Source organism: Panthera onca, assembly GCF_046562875.1.
Source record: "Panthera onca isolate mPanOnc1 chromosome E1 unlocalized genomic scaffold, mPanOnc1 haplotype 2 h2.Chr16_ul_7, whole genome shotgun sequence".
Lineage (NCBI taxonomy): Eukaryota > Metazoa > Chordata > Mammalia > Carnivora > Felidae > Panthera > Panthera onca.
In genome coordinates, this window is record NW_027675821.1 from 907,846 (window position 1) to 925,968 (window position 18,123).

At 45.2% G+C, this 18,123-nt stretch overlaps 1 protein-coding gene across 1 annotated transcript in view; it reads left to right on the top strand.

Annotated features, from left to right (window-relative positions):
- Positions 1 to 8,264: 8,264 nt before the first annotated feature.
- The window catches only part of LOC144615175 (uncharacterized), a 51,696-nt gene continuing 41,837 nt past the window's right edge, over positions 8,265 to 18,123 (top strand). Inside the window, exons 1-3 of the mRNA XM_081794855.1 lie at positions 8,265 to 8,363; positions 11,031 to 14,571; positions 14,929 to 15,899. Coding sequence (XP_081650981.1) covers positions 11,089 to 14,571; positions 14,929 to 15,899 — 4,454 coding nt within the window. The 5' untranslated portion in view covers positions 8,265 to 8,363; positions 11,031 to 11,088. The remainder of the gene's footprint in view (positions 8,364 to 11,030; positions 14,572 to 14,928; positions 15,900 to 18,123) is intronic.

The following is an 18,123-nucleotide window of genomic DNA, read 5'->3' on the forward strand; positions in this document are numbered from 1 at the left end:
CGTGGTGAGGACCTGCAGGGCACTTCCCCTGTGCTGTGGTGTATAACTGGAGTTGGTGGGCGGGGCCACAGTCCACCCTGATGTCTGCCCCCAGCCCACCGCTGGGGCCACAGTCAGACTGGTGTGTGCCTTCTCTTCCCCTCTCCTAGGGGCGGGATTCACTGTGGGGTGGCGTGGCCCATCTGGGCTACTTGCACACTGCCAGGCTTGTGTTGCTGGGGATCTGGCATATTAGCTGGGGTGGGTAGGCAAGGTGCACGGGGGCTGGAGGGGCAGGCTTAGCTCGCTTCTCCTTAGGTGATCCACTTCAGGAGGGGCCCTGTGGCAGCGGAAGGGAGTCAGATCCGCTGCCGGAGGTTTGGCTCCGCAGAAGCACAGAGTTGGGTGTTTGCGCGGAGCGAGCAAGTTCCCCGGCAGGAACTGGTTCCCTTTGGGATTTTGGCTGGGGGATGGGCGGGGGAGATGGCGCTGGCGAGCGCCTTTGTTCCCCGCCAAGCTGAGCTCTGCCGTCCGGGGGCTCAGCAGCTCTCCCTCCCTTTGTCCTCCAGCCTTCCCGCTTTCTGAGCAGAGCTGTTAACTTCTGACCTCCCAGACGCTAAGTCGCGCTTGCTGTCGGAACACAGTCCGTCCGGCCCCTCCGCTTTTGCCAGCCAGACTCGGGGGCTCTGCTTGGCTGGCGAGCCGCCCCTCCACCCCAGCTCCCTCCCGCCAGTCCGTGGAGCGCGCCCCGCCTTGCCGCCCTTCCTACCCTCTTCCGTGGGCCTCTCGTCTGCGCTTGGCTCCGGAGACTCCGTTCTGCTAATCCTCTGGCGGTTTTCTGGGTTCTTTAGGCAGGTGTAGGTGGAATCTAAGTGATCAGCAGGACGCGCGGTGAGCCCAGCATCCTCCTACGCCGCCATCTTCCGGAACCTTCTATTTCTGGGTTTTCTATTCTGTTACATTGATCTATGTGTCTTTTTGTGCCAGTACCATACTGTTTTGATTACTACGGCTTTGTAATATAACCTGAAGTCCAGAATTGTGATACCTCCAGCTTTGCTTTTCTTTTTCAAAATTGCTTTGGCTATTTGGGGTCTCTTGTGGTTCCATATAAATTTTAGGGTTTTTTTCTAGTTAAAAAATGCGTTGGTATTTTGATAAGGATTACAATAATGTACAGGTTGCTTTGGGTAGTATAAACATTTTAAGAATATTTGTTCTCTCAATCCATGAGCATGGAATGTCTTTTCATTCATTTGTGTTTTCTTCAATTTCTTTCATCAGTGTTTTACAGTTTTCAGAGTAGAGGTCTTTCACCTCTTTGATTAGGTTTATTCCTAGGTATTTTGTTATTTTTGGTGTAGTTGTAAATGGGATTGTTTTCTTCATTTTTCTTTCTACTACTTAATCATTAGTGTATAGAAATACAACAGATTTCTGAATATTGATTTGTATCCTGTGACTTTACTGAATTCATTTATCAGTTGTAGTAGTTTTTGGTGAAGTCTTTAGGGTTTTCTTTTTTATTAGTATGTTTTATTTAAACTTTAACAGTTCCCCCTCCCTTTTTTCTTGCCATTCATTTATTAAAGAAACTGGGTCATCTGTTCTAATATTTCTTACATTCTAGATTTCATTGATTATATCTCCAGGGTGTTCCTCAAATTTTTTTAAGTGTTTTATTTATTGTTGAGAGAGAGAGAGAGAGAGAGAGAGAGAGAGAGACAGCACAAGTGGGGCAGGAGCAGAGAGAGTGGGAGACACAGGCTCCGAAGCAGGCTCCAGGCTCCAAGCTGTGAGCACAGAGCCTGATGTGGGGCTTGAACCCATGAACTGTGAGATCATGACCTGATCCAAAGTCAGACACTCAATCAACTGAGCCACACAGGCAGCCCTCCAGGGAGTTCTTTAAATGTTCCTCTACCACCTACACATTCTGTACACTAGGCAGACCTAAACACTTGATTAGATTTCAGGTTTGCTTTTTTTCCCCAGAAAGAATATTTACACCTAGTATCATGTGCTTCATATTGCATCACATGAGGAAGTGCATTAGCTTATATCTCTTTCTTTTTTTTTTGTTTTTTGTTTTTGTTTGTTTTTTTGTTTTGTTTTTTTTTTTTTTTTGTATCTCTTTCTATATGATGTGAAAATCTACATCTGGACTCTGATGATGTCATTCTGATCCCATCCATCATAATATTCTCTGTCAGCCTTTTACCTAATTAATAGTTTTTAGCAGCTATTGATAATCACTACTTAAACCCATTATTTCACTTGGAGTTGCAAAATGGTAAAAATTCTTCATTCTTCCTGCATTTATTAACTAAAATACTTCTGAAAGAATTCTCTCACTAGTTATTTGGATTTTTACTTTTTAAAAATCTGAAATCTGAATCACTTACATCTTCAACTTAAGAACAATGACTTAATTATTAGATTTATACAAAAAGAAATCAATGTTCAGTCTACAAATTTAGAAAAATATACAACTGTTTGGGTAACAACAAACATCCATATACTGGTATTGCAAAGCTCTTATTACAAGAATAATTCCTATTCTAGTTCAAAGACTTTTTCAACAAGAAGACTATATGACAATCTTGTAATTTAGAAGTAACTATGTATCATAGTCTCTTGGGCACCTGGCTGGCTCAGCGGGCTAAGCGTCTGACCCTTGATTTTGGCTCAGGTCATGATCTCAGGATTCAGGAGTTCAAGCCCCATCTCAGGCTCCGTGCTGATGGTGCAGAGCCTGCCTGGGATTCTCTCTCCCTCTCTCTCTGCCCATTTCCCACTTGCTCTTTCTCTCTCTCAAAATAAATAACTTTAAAAAAAAAAGAATCTCTGTACATCAACAGATGAAGTAAAGATAAGCACCTGTGGCAAATGCTATGTGGATATCTCTGAATCAAGAACAATATCTGCTAGTAATGGAAAGACTGCAGACCCTGGCCACCCCCATCCAAAAAAAAAAAAAAAAGTTGTTCAAAAGAGTGTCTGGAGATTTTGAACAAATCCAGACAAGCATGAAGAAGCGTGTCTGGAGCTGAGCCATGGTGAGGAGTATAGATAAGACTTGTCTACAGAAACATAGAGGGTAATAGTCAGACAACAGGTGCTCTGCTCTCTTAAGACTACAAAAAGAGGCAGCTCAAAATTAGCTTGCACACTGTCTTTCCTGGGGTCTCCTCAGCAATGAAAAACTACAAGGCTCCGGGGTTTTCTATATAGAGTATCATGTCATTTGCAAATAGTGAGTTTTACTTCTTCCTTACCAATTTGGATGCCTTTTATTTCTTTATGTTGTCTAATTGCTGTGGCTATGACTTCCAGTACTATGTTGAATAAAAGTGGTGAGAATGGACATCCTTGTCTTTGTTAGCCATGGATTTTTCATATGTGACCTTTATTATGTTGAGGTGTGTTCCCTCTAAAACTACTTTGTTGAGGGCTTGTGTCATGAATGGATGTTGTACTTTATCAAATTCTTTTTCTGCATCTAGTGAGATGATCATATGGTTTTTATCCTTTCGTTTGTTGATGTGATGTATGACGTTGATTGATTTGCGAATACTGAACCACCCTTACATCCTAGGAATAAATCCCACTTGATCATGGTGAATGATTTTTTAAAAGTATTGTTGGGTTCTGTTTGCTAGTATTTTGTTCAAGATTTTTGCATCTATGTTTATCAGAAATATTGGCAGTGGTGTCTTTATCCGGTTTTAGTATCAAGGTGATACTCACCTAATAAAATGAATTTGGAATTTTTCCTTCTTCTATTTTTGGAATAGTTGGAGTAGAATAGGCATTAACTATTCTTTAAATGTTTGATAAGATTCACCTGTGAAGCCATCTGATCCTGGTCTCTTGTTTGTTGAGAGTTTTTTAGTTACTGATTTAATCTCCTTGCTGGTAATCATTCACTTCAAATTTTCTATTTCCTCCTGCTTCCATTTTGGTAGGTTATATATTTCTAGGAATTTATCCATTTCTTTTCAGTTGTCTAATTTGTCGGTGTATAGTTTTTTCTAATATTCTCTTATAATTGTATTTATGTGGTGGTGTTTGTTATTTCTCTTCTTTCACTGGTGATTTTGTTTGTTTGAGTCCTTTCTCTCTCTCTCTCTCTCTCTCTCTCTCTCTCTCTCTCTCTCTCTCTTTTGATGATGAGTCTGGCTAGTTTATCAATTTTGCTGATCTTTTAAAAGAACCAGCTCCTAAAAATCTATAAAGAACTTATCAAACTCAACTTATCAACTCAGTGAAGAAATGGGCAAAAGACATGAACAGATACTTACCCAATGAAGACATGGCTTCCAATGAAGATGGCTAACAGACACATGAAAAGATGCTCAACATCACTTATCATCACAGAAATACAAATCAAAATCACACTGAGATACCACCTCACGCCTGTCAGAATGGCTAACATTAACAATTCAGGAAACAACAGATGTTAGTGACATTGCAGAGAAAGGGGAACACTTTTGTGCTGTCGGTGGGAATGCAAACTTGTGCAGCCACTTTGGAAAACAGTGTAGAGTTTGCTCAAAAAATTAAAAATAGAACTACCCTATGATACAACTGCACTACTAGGTATTTACCAAAAGGATACAAAAATGCTGATTCAAAGGGGCACGTGCACCCCAATGTTTTTAGCAGTACTGTCAACAATAGCCAAATTATGGAAAGAGCCCAAAGGTCCAGCGACTGATGAATAGATAAAGAAAATGCAAAATATATATACAATGGAATACTATTCAGCAATCAAAAAGAATGATATTCTGCCACTTGCAACAACGTGGATGGAGATACAGTGTATTATACTAAGGAAAATAAGTCAGAGAAAGATAAATATCATAGGATTTCACTCATATGTGGAATCTAAGACACAAAGCATGTGAACATAGGGGAAGGGAAGGAAAAAATAAGATAGAAACAGAGAGGGAGGCAAATCATAAAAAGATTCTTTTAAAAAAAAGTTTTTATTGTTTATTTATTTTTGAGAGAGAGAAAGACAGAATGTGAGCAGGGGAGGGGCAGAAAGAGAGGGAGACACAGAATCTGAAGCAGACTCCAGGCTCTGAGCTGTCAGCACAGAGCCGGACATGGGTGAACCCATGGACCTTGAGATCATGACCTGAGCTGAAGTCAGACACTTAACCACCACCCAGGTGCCCCCATAAAAGATTCTTAAGAGAGCGGGAAGCAAAGCATAAAAGACTCTTAATGGCAGAAAACAAAATGAGGGTTGATGGAGGGAGGTGGGCAGGGGATGGGCTAAATGGGTGATGGGCATTAAGGAGGGCACTTGTTGGGATGAGCACTGAGAGTAATATGTAAGTGATGAATCACTAAATTCCACTCCTGAAACCATTATTACATTATATGTTAACTAACTTGGATTTAAATAAAGTTTTTTTAAAAATTAAGGGGCACCTGGATGGCTCAGTTCATACGGCATCTGACTTCAACTAAGGTCATGATCTCACAGTTTGTGAGTTCGAGCCCCACATCAGACTCTCTGCTGTCAGCACAGAGCCCACTTTGGATCCTCTGTCCCCCTCTCTCTCTGCCCTTCCTCCATTCATTCTCTCTCTCTCTCAAAATAAATAAATCAACTTAAAATCTTAAAAATAAATAAATACAACTTTAAAAATTAAAAAAAAAATTAATATGAAATTTATTGTCAAATTGGTTTCCATACAACACCCAGTGCTCATCCCAAAAGGTGCCCTCCTCAATACCCATCACCCACCCTACCCTCCCTCCCACCCCCCATCAACCCTCAGTTTGGTCTCAGTTTTTAACAGTCTCTTATGCTTTGGCTCTCTCCCACTCTAACCTCTTTTTTTTTTTTTTCCTTCCCCTCCCCGATGGGTTTCTGTTAAGTCTCTCAGGATCCACATAAGAGTGAAACCATATGGTATCTGTCTTTCTCTGTATGGCTTATTTCACTTAGCATCACACTCTCCAGTTCCATCCACGTTGCTACAAAGGGCCATATTTCATTCTTTCTCATTGCCACGTAGTATTCCATTGTGTATATAAACCACAATTTCTTTCTCCATTCATCAGTTGATGGACATTTAGGCTCTTTCCATAATTTGGCTATTGTTGAGAGTGCTGCTATCAACATTGGGGTACAAGTGCCCCTATGCATCAGTACTCCTGTATCCCTTGGGTAAATTCCTAGCAGTGCTAGTGCTGGGTCATAGGGTAGGTCTATTTTTAATTTTCTGAGGAACCTCCACACTGCTTTCCAGAGCGGCTGCACCAATTTGCATTCCCACCAACAGTGCAAGAGGGTTCCCGTTTCTCCACATCCTCTCCAGCATCTATAGTCTCCTGATTTCTTCATTTTGGCCACTCTGACTGGCGTGAGGTGATATCCGAGTGTGGTTTTGATTTGTATTTCCCTGATAAGGAGCGACGTTGAACATCTTTTCATGTGCCTGTTGGCCATCCGGATGTCTTCTTTAGAGAAGTGTCTATTCATGTTTTCTGCCCATTTCTTCACTGGGTTATTTGTTTTTCGGGTGTGGAGTTTGGTGAGCTCTTTATAGATTTTGGATACTAGCCCTTTGTCCGATATGTCATTTGCACATATCTTTTCCCATTCCGTTGGTTGCCTTTTAGTTTTGTTGGTTGTTTCCTTTGCTGTGCAGAAGCTTTTTATCTTCATAAGGCCCCAGTAGTTCACTTTTGCTTTTAATTCCCTTGCCTTTGGGGATGTGTCGAGTAAGAGATTGCTACGGCTGAGGTCAGAGAGGTCTTTTCCTGCTTTCTCCTCTAGGGTTTTGGTGGTTTCCTGTCTCACATTCAGGTCCTTTATCCATTTTGAGTTTATTTTTGTGAATGGTGTGAGAAAGTGGTCTAGTTTCAACCTTCTGCATGTTGCTGTCCAGTTCTCCCAGCACCATTTGTTAAAGAGACTGTCTTTTTTCCATTGGATGTTCTTTCCTGCTTTGTCAAAGATGAGTTGGCCATACGTTTGTGGGTCTAGTTCTGGGGTCTCTATTCTATTCCATTGGTCTATGTGTCTGTTTTTGTGCCATGAATATGATTCTTATATTAGGGTCAGCTATATTTTTGTGAACCTTGAAAGTGGTCAGGCTATTGAATAGCATCGATTGTGTTCTCTATTGAGTTCTACGATGGTGTGAATGTTACAGGCTGTGCTCCAAGGGAATTTTATAATTAGTAACGAGTCCCCAAACAATTGCCCCCCCCCACCCCACCCTCGCCGCTTCACAGTCTTGCAGGCTTAGAGACTGAGAAATCCTAGCTAAGTTTCAGAGGCCTTATTTGCCCATAAGAGTTGACCCTGGATTGGTCTCAGGCTTCCAGCCTGGACAGCTCTTGCAGTGAAAGTTGACTTCCCTGGTCATCAGGTAGAATCTCCATTAGCTGTCAATTCTGAGTAACAACCTTTAAGAACCAAACTAAACCTTTGGGTTGCTGACCTCTCCCTAACATGCTATGGTATCCCTTGTACACGATCAAAATGTTGTAGCTGTACTTTGCCTTAAGGGGAATTGTATTGTCTATAAGGGACATGGGCCATTTCTGCCAATAAACTGTCCAAGCGCATTCTCTCCCTCCCCTTCCCCCTCCCCCTCCCTCCAAAGCATTGTTCATCGTATCTGGTGGGATTTTGTTTCCGGGGAGTAGACACTTGCCTTGTTTCTAACATGAAGTATCAGCTATAGTCCATGGTCTCTATTCCAGAACTCACACTGACCTCTACCTAATGCCTTACTGTCTAGTCATCTGATTTTGAACATTGTTGTTTCCATAGTTTTAACTTCCTGTGTCATTATTCCTTAGTTCCTATCTCTTAAGATGATAGCGTTTTTGAACCACACAGTTGTTAACTTCATGTGTATTTTTTCACACATAGTTATGATTAAAAACTGAAGTGTGAGATGAGAAAACTTCTAGGGAAATGCTTTTATTTTCTGCTTTTATAAATAAAAAGAATGTCTAGTTATTGGGTGCTATCATTGTATACAGCTAGTTTTAGAACAAGGAAAATTCTGAATTGATCTTGTTAACTTTATTTTTTAAATGTTGATTTTTGAGAGAGTAAGCAGGGGAGAGGCGGAGAGAGGGGGACAGAGGATCTGAAGTGGGCTCTAGTGCTTACAGCAGAGACCCCAGTATGGGGCTTGAACTCATGAACCATGAGATCATGACCTAAGCTGAAGTCAGACGCTTAACTGACTGAGCCATCCAGGCGCCCTCTTTTTTTTTTTTTTTTTTTTCCAATCCTTATTCACTTTATTTCAGAAAGTGGTAAAATAGCTGTGGAATACAGACCCTGTGAAGAGATCACAGATGCCAGTACTGCAGACGAGCTACAGGATTTAATTCAAGTATGTGGAGATTAAAGTTCAAGGGTGACATAGCCACTGTAGCCATAATGTAAAGCAACCAGCAGAATTTGGAAGACTTTGGCATTAGCTCTATCATCCTTTGGGAAATGTGAAACTCAAAAACTGCTTTTGACTGCAGGGGATTTCTGGGGCTTTTCCTGAAGTCCTGACCCTTGGCTCTGACCCCTTATTTGAAATTTGGAGAGCAAATTTCATCAGAGCACTGCCACAGTTGTGGACATAGGAGAGGACACAAGCCTTTTAGAGCTCCCCTCAAACAGAATCTCAAGGATTTGGGAACAGAGTAACTATGGCCTTAAATGTGATTATACTACAGCGTTTGAAACCATTATGCCATTCAAATAGGATGTATCACCCAGATGTCGGCATCTCATATATATCTTGCGTGAATATCTTGCTGAAGAACTTTTCTGTAAATCACTCACATGGATGTCCTGAATTAGGGATTAAGTTGCCGAAATAATTTCTAAAAAAAATTTTTTTTTTACATTTATTTATTTTTGAGACAGAGAGAGACAGAGCATGAACGGGGGAGGGTCAGAGAGAGAGGGAGACACAGAATCTGAAACAGGCTCCAGGCTCTGAGCTGTCAGCACAGAGCCCGACGCGGGGCTCGAACTCACGGACCACGAGATCATGACCTGAGCCGGAGTCAGCCGCCCAACCGACTGAGCCACCCAGGCGCCCCGCCAAAATAATTTCTAAAAGAAAATAGTAATGTGCCACATACAGAATGTTAAAAAAAAAAAAAAAAAAAAAAAAAAAAGCAAAAATGTGTTTCAGGTCATTGAGAGCTTAATTTGGGGCTAGATTTGTGAATTTTTTTTTTTCGATTTTTTTTTTTAATGTTTATTTATTTTTGAGAGTGAGAAAGAGCGTGAGCTGGGGAGGGGCAGAGAGAGAGGGAGACGCAGAATCTGAAGCAGGCTCCAGGCTCGGAGCTGTCAGCACAGAGCCCGGCGCGGGGCTCGAACTCACAGACTGCGAGATCATGACCTGAGCCGAAATCAGGCACTCAGCCAGCTGAGCCACCCAGCCGCCCCTCGATTTCTGAATATTTAACTCACCCCACAGTTGCAAAGTTTGTTTTGAAGGGAAGAGAGTGGAGAAAGAGAAGATGGTTACTTTTTGAAAAAGCACTGGAAGATTTTTCGTGCAAAATAATAATGTTAATTGAATCTAAATCAAACCAGTCGAGGAAACTTCAGACGTTTCCAAGTTTAGGCTTTGAGAAGTCTCGCTTCCTGGGGTGCCTGGGTGGCTCCATAGGTTGAGCATCCGACTCTTGATTTTGGCTCAGGTCACGATCCCAGAGTTTGTGGGGTCAGCCCCACGTCGGGCTCTGTGCTGAGCGTGGAGCCTACTTGGGATTCTCTCTGTCTCTCCCTCTGTCCCTCTCCTCCGCTCACGCTTTCTCTCTCTCAGGAAAAAAAAAAATTAAAAAAAAAAAGTCTAGCTTCCTGAAAAAGGTGAAAAGATGAGAAAAAGATTCAGCATTGATGCTAAAGATTTCAGAAACCTGATTATAGCAACAGATCCATTCCTGCATGAGGCCAGTCTTGGAATCAGTTCCATATAAAAACTATTCCTGTGTGCTAGACATTGGGATTAAGATAAAAACCCCCTCTCTCTTGCATTTTACATGCTAGAGGTTGTGCCAGACCATAAGCAAGGACTAAAAATACATTAGAAAAGGGGCTGTGAAGGAAGTAAACTGAGTGCTAGTTGCAGTATTTCAAGAAAATTGTTTAACACGCTGACTATAACATCCTAAGTGCCTTCTCCATGTGGGCGCACAGAGTGGACCTCTGAAAAGTGGCCTTGTTACTTTTTCTAGATCAATGGCTATGTCCAGTCAAGATGAGATGGGGGAAGTTTTCCCACCCAGTGTAAATAAAGGGCTAGAATTGGTTTCCGGCCCTCTTTCCCAGAATGAATTGCTTAGCACTCCCCCCAAACTCCTCCTACAGACATTTAGGGGCCATCGCAGATTCAGTGGTAGGCCCCCATCTAACAGAGTGGTGAATTAATAATCAGCCATGGGTATTGAGAATTTAGAGGAAATGGCAACATTTTAGAATATCTGACTGTGAAGTGTGTTCTCCTCCCCATCGCCCTAACTGGTGCTTATTTTGCAGGTCAGCTACTTTTCTTGGAAGCAGTATGGCCAGGGGGAGGAAGAACGTCTCTCGGATTTAAGCTTTGAAGAGCAAGAGTTCAAATTGCTAGAGCTGGACTAGCATTTTTTAATTTCCCAGGATGCCAGGTCCTGTGGCTTCCTTGGAAGCTCTGCTCCACTCCCCCACCCTTCCACCCCTCAGAGCTGCGGGAGTGCGGGGCCACCCAGATCTGAGTCCAAGTACTACCTTGCTGTGAGCAGCCCCGGGCAGGGGAGGGGGGGGGAGGGGGGAGGGGGGGAGTGGGGGGGAGTGGTGGCCTTTGCAGGGTGGAGGGAGGCCTGGGCCCCAAGTGATTCTGGGAAAAGGGCCCGCTCTGCTGGTGCGGAGCCCATCTCCAGGGAGCTAATAAAGGTGGTGTAAATAAAGACATCATAAATAAAGGGTGGGACGTGGGCGGGGAGGGCGCACAGTTGCTAACTGCGCGTGCGCATCACGGGGCTGCCATAATGGTTTGGCTCCCGCTCAGGGCCCAGCGCCAGTACCCCACTCGCCTGGGTCGCTGCACCCCGGAGCCTCCGCGTGTCATGTCCCGGCTGCGCCTGTTGGCCCCACTGCTTCTCTTTATGTGGCAACCGTTGTGGCTGCTGGTCCAGGCAGCTCAGCCTCCGGAGTGGGCCCTGGACCCTGCCCAGCTGACTTCCGACCCCCTGGAGGCGGCTGAGCCCTGGTCTTCTCGCTCCTCTGATCCCCCGCCCGAATCGCCCCAGGCACTTACACGCCCAGCTGAGCCGGGGGGCTTTAATTACCCGGGGTCCTCTGCTCCAGCCCAGATGTTGGCCCCGCCTAAGGAGTTGACCGAGACTTTGGTTCCATTCCTGGACACGGATTCGTTTGGTGAGCTACCCCCAGGGCCAGATGAGGATCTGAATGACCAGCTAACCCAGCATCAAAGGCTCCCAGAGGTGGTTCCAGTGCCAGGTTGGGATCAGAATCAGACCATAGCTCCGCCTCCTCAACTCAAAAGTAAGACTAAAACTGTAGGTTTAGATCAGGCCGAAGATCACCAGTCATTTGAAATACTTGTTCCATCTCTGGATAGTCAGAGTTCAAAGCCAACAAAGTTTATTGTTTCACCCCTAAACCTGAAGAAAGATCTAGCTCAGCATCGAAGGCTTGCCAAAGTTGTTAGAACTCCAAACCAATTTGCAAATAAAGAGCACCTACAACAACAGCTGCAGGATGATTATTTAGATTCCAATATGGGTCTCCTGTATCCTGAGGAGAACCTACCTATGGGTTTCCCAGGGGGACCAGATCAACTTCCAAACTTCTCTGAGGAGGCTGAAATTTCTCCACCCTTGCAGAAGACCCCAAATCATCTAGAGTCCCCTGAGGAAGCTGAATCTTTTTTGCCCCAAGGGGAGGCTCAGGCTCAGCATCCAGAGCCCTCTGAAGAGACAGAAACATCTCTACTTGAGCAGGAGGCTCCATCTCAGCATCCAGAGTCCCTTAAGGATGGAAATTCAGCAAACCCACAAGAGGCCCCAGCTGAGCCTTCAAGTACCCCTGAAGAGGTCGAACCTTCTTCAGTCCAGCAGGAAGCCTCAGCTCATCCTACAGAGGCCCCCGAGGAAGTGGAACCTTCTCCAACCCCCCAGGAGGCCCCTGCTCAGCCTCCAGAGCCATCTAAGGACATCATATCTCAACTGTTAGCACATCATGAAGTAAATGTGCTATCTCCAAGTCAGAGTGAAGCTCAGAAGCCAAGCTTCCCCAATGTCACTGTTAAACCTCTGGATCTTACCATAACTCTAACTCAGCCTGCGGAGCACCCTGAGGAGGCTGGACCTACCCCAGTCCAGCAGGAGGCCCCTGCTCAGCGTGCAGAGCGCCTCGAGGAGGTTGAACCTACCCCAGTCCAGCAGGAGGCCCCTCCTCAGCCTGCAGAGCGCCTCGAGGAGGTTGAACCTACCCCAGTCCAGCAGGAGGCCCCAACTCTAGTTCCAGAGTTCCCTATCGAGTATTTAACTCAACTTGCAGTAAGTGATGAGGTGACATCTCTACCTCTAGGTCAGTATCCAGATTATTTAATGTTTCCCAGGGTTATAGGTAAGCCTTTAGATGTGGAATTTACCACAACTCCAGGGCCTGATAAAGGTGTTGAATCTTCTATAGCCCAGCAAGAGGCCCCACCTCAGCCTCTTGAACATACTGAGGAAGCAGAACTTTCTCTAACCCAGCAAGAGACCTCGGGTAAGCCTCCAGAGGAGGTTGAGCCTTCAAGTGAGCAGGAGACCCCAGGTCAGCCTTCCGAGCCTCCTGGGGTGATTGATCCTTCTCTAAGGCAGCAGGAGACCCCAGCTCAGCCTTCAGTGCCTCCTGAGGAAGGTAAGCCTTCTCTAAGCAAACAGGAACCCCCAGCTCAGCTTCCAGACCGTTTTGGAGAAGCTGAACTTTCTCCAACCCAGGAGGAGGCCTTAGCTCAGCTTGCAGAGCTCCTTAATGAGGCAGAATCTTCAACCCAGCAGGAGACTCCAGCTCAGTCTCCAGGGGAGATAGAATCTTCTGCAACCCTGCAAGAGCAACCAGCTCAGCCTCCAGAGCTGCCTTCCAGGGAGGTGGAACCTTCTCCAACCCAGCAGGAGCACCCAGCTCAACCTCTATGGCATCATAAGATGACAGTTTCACCTCCAGGTCACTACCATGATCAACATTTAAACCTGCCCAATGTCAGTGTGAAACCTCCAGATGTGCAGCTTACCATGACTGCAGAACCCACTACAGAGGTGGGACCTTCTGCAGTTCGGCACGAGACTATAGCTCAGCCCTCAGTGCCTCTTAATGTGGAACCTTTTGAAACCCAGCATGAAGCCCCAACTCTGCCTCCACAGTCCCCTGAGGTTGAATCTTTGCCAGTCCAACAGGAGACTCCAACGCAATCTCCAGAATCTACCACACAGGAGAAACTTCCAACACAGCAGGAGACCCCAGTTCAGTATCCAGAATATCCTGGAGAAGTTGAACCTTCTACAACCCAGCAGGAGGCCCTAGCTCAGCAATCACAGGCCCCTGAGGAGGGTGAATCATCCTCAACCCAGGAGGAGGCCCCGACTCAGCTTCCAGAGGCCCAGGAAGAGGGTGAACCTTCCCCTCTCCAGGAGGAGGGCCAGGGTCAGCACCCACAGGCCTCCGAGGGGAGTGAACCACCTACAACCCAGGAGGAGTCCCCAGCTCAGCATCCACAGACCCCTGAGGAGGTTGAATCTTCAACCCAGCAGGTGGCCCCAGCTCAGTTTCCAGTCCTCCAGGAGTCCCCAGCTATATCCCCTGAGCCCCCTAAGGAGGTGGAACCTTCTCCCACACCTCAGGAGCCCCCAGCTCAGCCTTCAGAGCCCGGTAATGAGGCAGAATCTTTTCCAACTCAGCAGGGAGCCCCAGTTGTATCCCCTGAGCCCCCTAAGGAGGTAGAACCTTCCACACAGCAGGAGGCCCCACCTCAGCCTTCAGACCCTCCTGAGAAGGTGGAACCATCTCCAGTCCAGCAGGAAACCCTATCTCTACCTCTCGAGCCACTTAAGGAGATAGAACCTTCTCTAACACAACAGGAGGTACAAGCTCAGCCTTCAGAGGCCCCTGAGAAGGTAGAACCATCTCCAATTCTGCAGCAGTCTCCAACTCAACCTCCGGAGCCCTCTAAGGAGGCAGAAACTCCTCCAGCCCAGCAGGAGGCCCCAGTTCAGCCTCCAGAGCCACCTGAGGAGGTTGTAGCACAACCTCCAGTCCATAATGAGGTGACAGTTCCACCTCTAGGACAAGAGCAAGCTCAGCATCCAAACTTGCCCAATGTTACTGTTCAGCCTGCTGACCTGGAGCTTACTGTAACTCCAGAACCTACTGTGGAGGCTGAGCAGTCTACAATCATGCAGCAGACTCTAGCTCCTCCAGAGGACACTGAGGTGACACCTCCACATCCAGAGCAGGTCCAGGCTCAGCATCCAAATTTGACTGAAGTCAGAGTTCAGCCTTTAGACCTGGAACTGACCATAACTCCAGAACCCACTACAGAGGTTGAAACTTCAACCACGCAAGAGATCCCAGGTCACCCTTCAGAGCCACCTAAGGAGGTTGTAGTTCAGCCTCCACTGTTTCAGGAGGTGACAGTTCCAACTCCAGGTCTGGATCAAGCTCGTCATCCATCGTCACCTAATGTAACAGTTCAGCCTTTGGACTTGGTGCTTACTGTAACTACAGAACCCACTACGGATGTTAAACATTCCTCAGCCCTGCAGCAAACTACCGCTCCTCCAAAGGACCTTGAGGTGACATTTCCACATTCAGAGCACATTCAGCATCCAACCTTAACTAAAGTCACAGTTAAACCTTTGGACCCAGGGCTTACCGTAACTCCAGAATCCACTACAGAGACTGAACCTTCTCTAACCATGCAAGAGACCCCAACCCAGCCTCCAGAGCCACCTAAGGAGGTTGTTCAGTATCCGTCCCAACAGGAAGTGACAGTTCCTACTCCAAGTAAGGATCAAGGTCAGCAACCAACATTGCCCAGTGTCACAGCTCATCGTGTGGACTTGGGGCTTACCATAACTCCAGAACCTACTACAGAGGCTGAACATTCTACACCCGTGAAGGAGACTACAGCTCCTCCTCCAAAGGACCTTGAGGTGACACTTGCACATCCAGAGCAGGTTCAGAGTCAGCATCCAAACCTGACTGAAGTCACAGTTCCACCTATGGACCTGGAACTTACTGTAACTGCAGGATCCAGTGTGGAGACTGAACCTTCTCCAACCATGCGAGACACCCCAACTCAGCCTCCAGAGCCACCTAAGGAGGTTGTAGTTCAATATCCATTCCAGCAGGAAGTGACAGTTCCAACTCCAAGTAAGGATCAAGGTCAGCATCCAGCATCACCCATCATCCCATTTCGTCATGTGGAGCTTACTATAACTCCAGAACCTATTACAGAGGCTGAACATTCGACAACCCTGAAGAAGACTACAACTCCTCCCCCAAAGGACCTTGAGGTGACACTTGCACATCCAAAACAGGTTCAGAGTCAACATCGAAACCTGACTGAAGTCACGGTTCCACCTATGGACCTAGAAATTCCTGTAAGTCAGCAACCAGAGTCATTTGAGACAGGTTTTCCTCCAACAACTGAACATCCTGTGGTGCATTTTGTAAAGTATACCTCAGAAAAGGCATACACAACTTTAACTTGGCAACCAGAACAGAATGCCACCACAGACCTCAAAATATGTGAGCGCTGTACCTGCAAAGAGGAGACACTGTCGTGTGTTGGTCTCAGCCCACAGCAGAGGCTCCGCAGAGTGCCCGTGCTGGAGCCCGACACCTACAACGGCACCTTCACCATCTTGTAAGAATCGCCTTTACTTGTTTGTTCTCTGCCTCCTGCTTGACATGGCAGTCTCTTCCTCAATGTCGTCCTGGGCCTTCCTCATCTCCCCAACCACGTTGACTGACTTTCTGTTTTTACCTTTTCTTTGTCAACTATCCCTTATCTTCATTTTCCTTTTTACTACTGTTCGCCCTTCTGCAATCTTTTACTTGTAATTGTCCTTATTCTTTTTCCTTATCCAATTTTTAGCCCCATTATTTCATTCCTTAACCTCTACTCTCCCATTTTTGCTCCATCCTCTATAATAGGATACAACAGAGTAGTGAAGAGTAGAGATTCTGGAACTAGATTGCCTGCGTTTGGGCCGAGGTCTGTCATCTATTAGCTTTGTGACTCAGTTTCCTTTTCTGTGAAATGGAAATTATGATAGTTACCATCTCATGGGATTATGGTGAGATCTAGATGAGGTAATACATATGAAGCACTTGGATCAGTGCCTGGCGAAATATGAGTGTTAGCTGTTATTATTTTGATTCCCCAGACCTCATCTTTGACGCCCGGCCTTCCACATACAGTACTCAGTTTGGGCCCAACCCAAGAGTAAGTACTATGGGCGCCACACTAGGATGAAATCGTCTTCAGAACATGAAATGACAGGTGGGAAGAAAGGAAATGGTCATAAAAAGGGAGGTGGCATGTAATTAAGTACTAAAAGAGGTACCATGGGTGTTGGAATTCAGCAGACTCTGTAATCAGCGGAGTATGGAGGTCAGGGAGAGCTGCATGGATAAGCTAACACTTTAGCTGAGACTTAAAGAGTGGCTCTGATGTGTTAAATAGAGAAAAAATGGGTATAAGTCTAGGCAAAGGCACGGCTGCAGGAATGATCAGGAATTAAGAATTAGGTTAAGCAGTTAAAGATCCAATTACGAGAAACCTTGACTATCAGCTAGAGAGGTTTGAACGTTAGATTCTGAGTTATAGAGAGCCATTGAAAGTTTTCAAGCATGAGATATACAGAACGCTGAAACAGGATTATTTTCAGTTCCCCATATAGGCCGATCTGGAGAGGAGAGCTTGATCCAGCGAGACCAGATAGAATGTTCTAACAAAACCTGGGAATAAAGTAACAAGGGGCCGACTCAGAGTGGCTGAAAAGAGTAGAAAGAAAAGCCTTGAGAGCACTGCAAAGGAGGAAGTGACAAGATAGACTAACTGATGACAGTCGCGGGTGGGGTGTGCACGGGAAAGAGAAAACTCAGATATTACTCTGAAACTTCTGTCCCAGATAAGGAGAATGATGGAAGTTGAGGCATCTTTTACCAGGGAACACAGAGCAACCAGAAGGCTTCAGGTTGACTGGAAATGTCCACCAGGCACATGGGCAGATGGGTATCTGTTTTGAATTTATTCCTGACTCCCCTGAAAAAAATGTGTATATAAACTGACCAGGTAAGCTGTTGCTGAGGGAAGAGGACAAAACTAAAGGTAAAGATTCAAAGTCATACGCAGAGTTAGCGGTTGAAACTGAACCTCAGGCATTTAATAGCTTCTCTTAAACATGTGTAATTCATGGATACATGAATTATCATGGATACTTTTTTTTGTTTTTAATGTCACAGGTATAGAGGATAAAACGTGAAAATCCCACCCCACCCTCCCTACCACTCATAAGATAACTCCTGTCACCTTTTTGGTGTGTGTCCTTCCTTCCCATCTCTTTCCTTTGCATTTTTTCCTAATTTCCTAATGAGGGGATACTTTTTAATTCCTTGCCCAGTGATTTGTTGCTTTTCCCTATACAATATGTCTAAGAAATCTTTCCATGTTAGTTATTCTAATTTCTAACTTCCCTTATCCTTCTAACACCTAGAGAGGTTTCAGTAGAGGGCTTCTTTACATTTGTTTGCTGATAATGGTAAATTTTTTACCATTTTTTTCGTTGAATTATTATTTTCTCATTGATTTGTGGAAGGAACCATTTTAGACACATAAGTGATTTGGGGGAAAAAAATACTTATCTCCAGAGTAATTAACAGGCGTTATCTACCCAAGGAATGGAACAAATAGGAAGTTCAGGTTCTAAGGAGCTGGCTTGTTTGTGCCAGTGGCCCCACGCTATCTCTTTATTAATTGCACCACCTGGGATGCTGATAGCCGCGGAAATTAGAAAGTTGGCATTTACTGCATTGGAATATTCCCCACAAGGTTGCCAGTGATTCTTTTATTTATTCTGTTCATT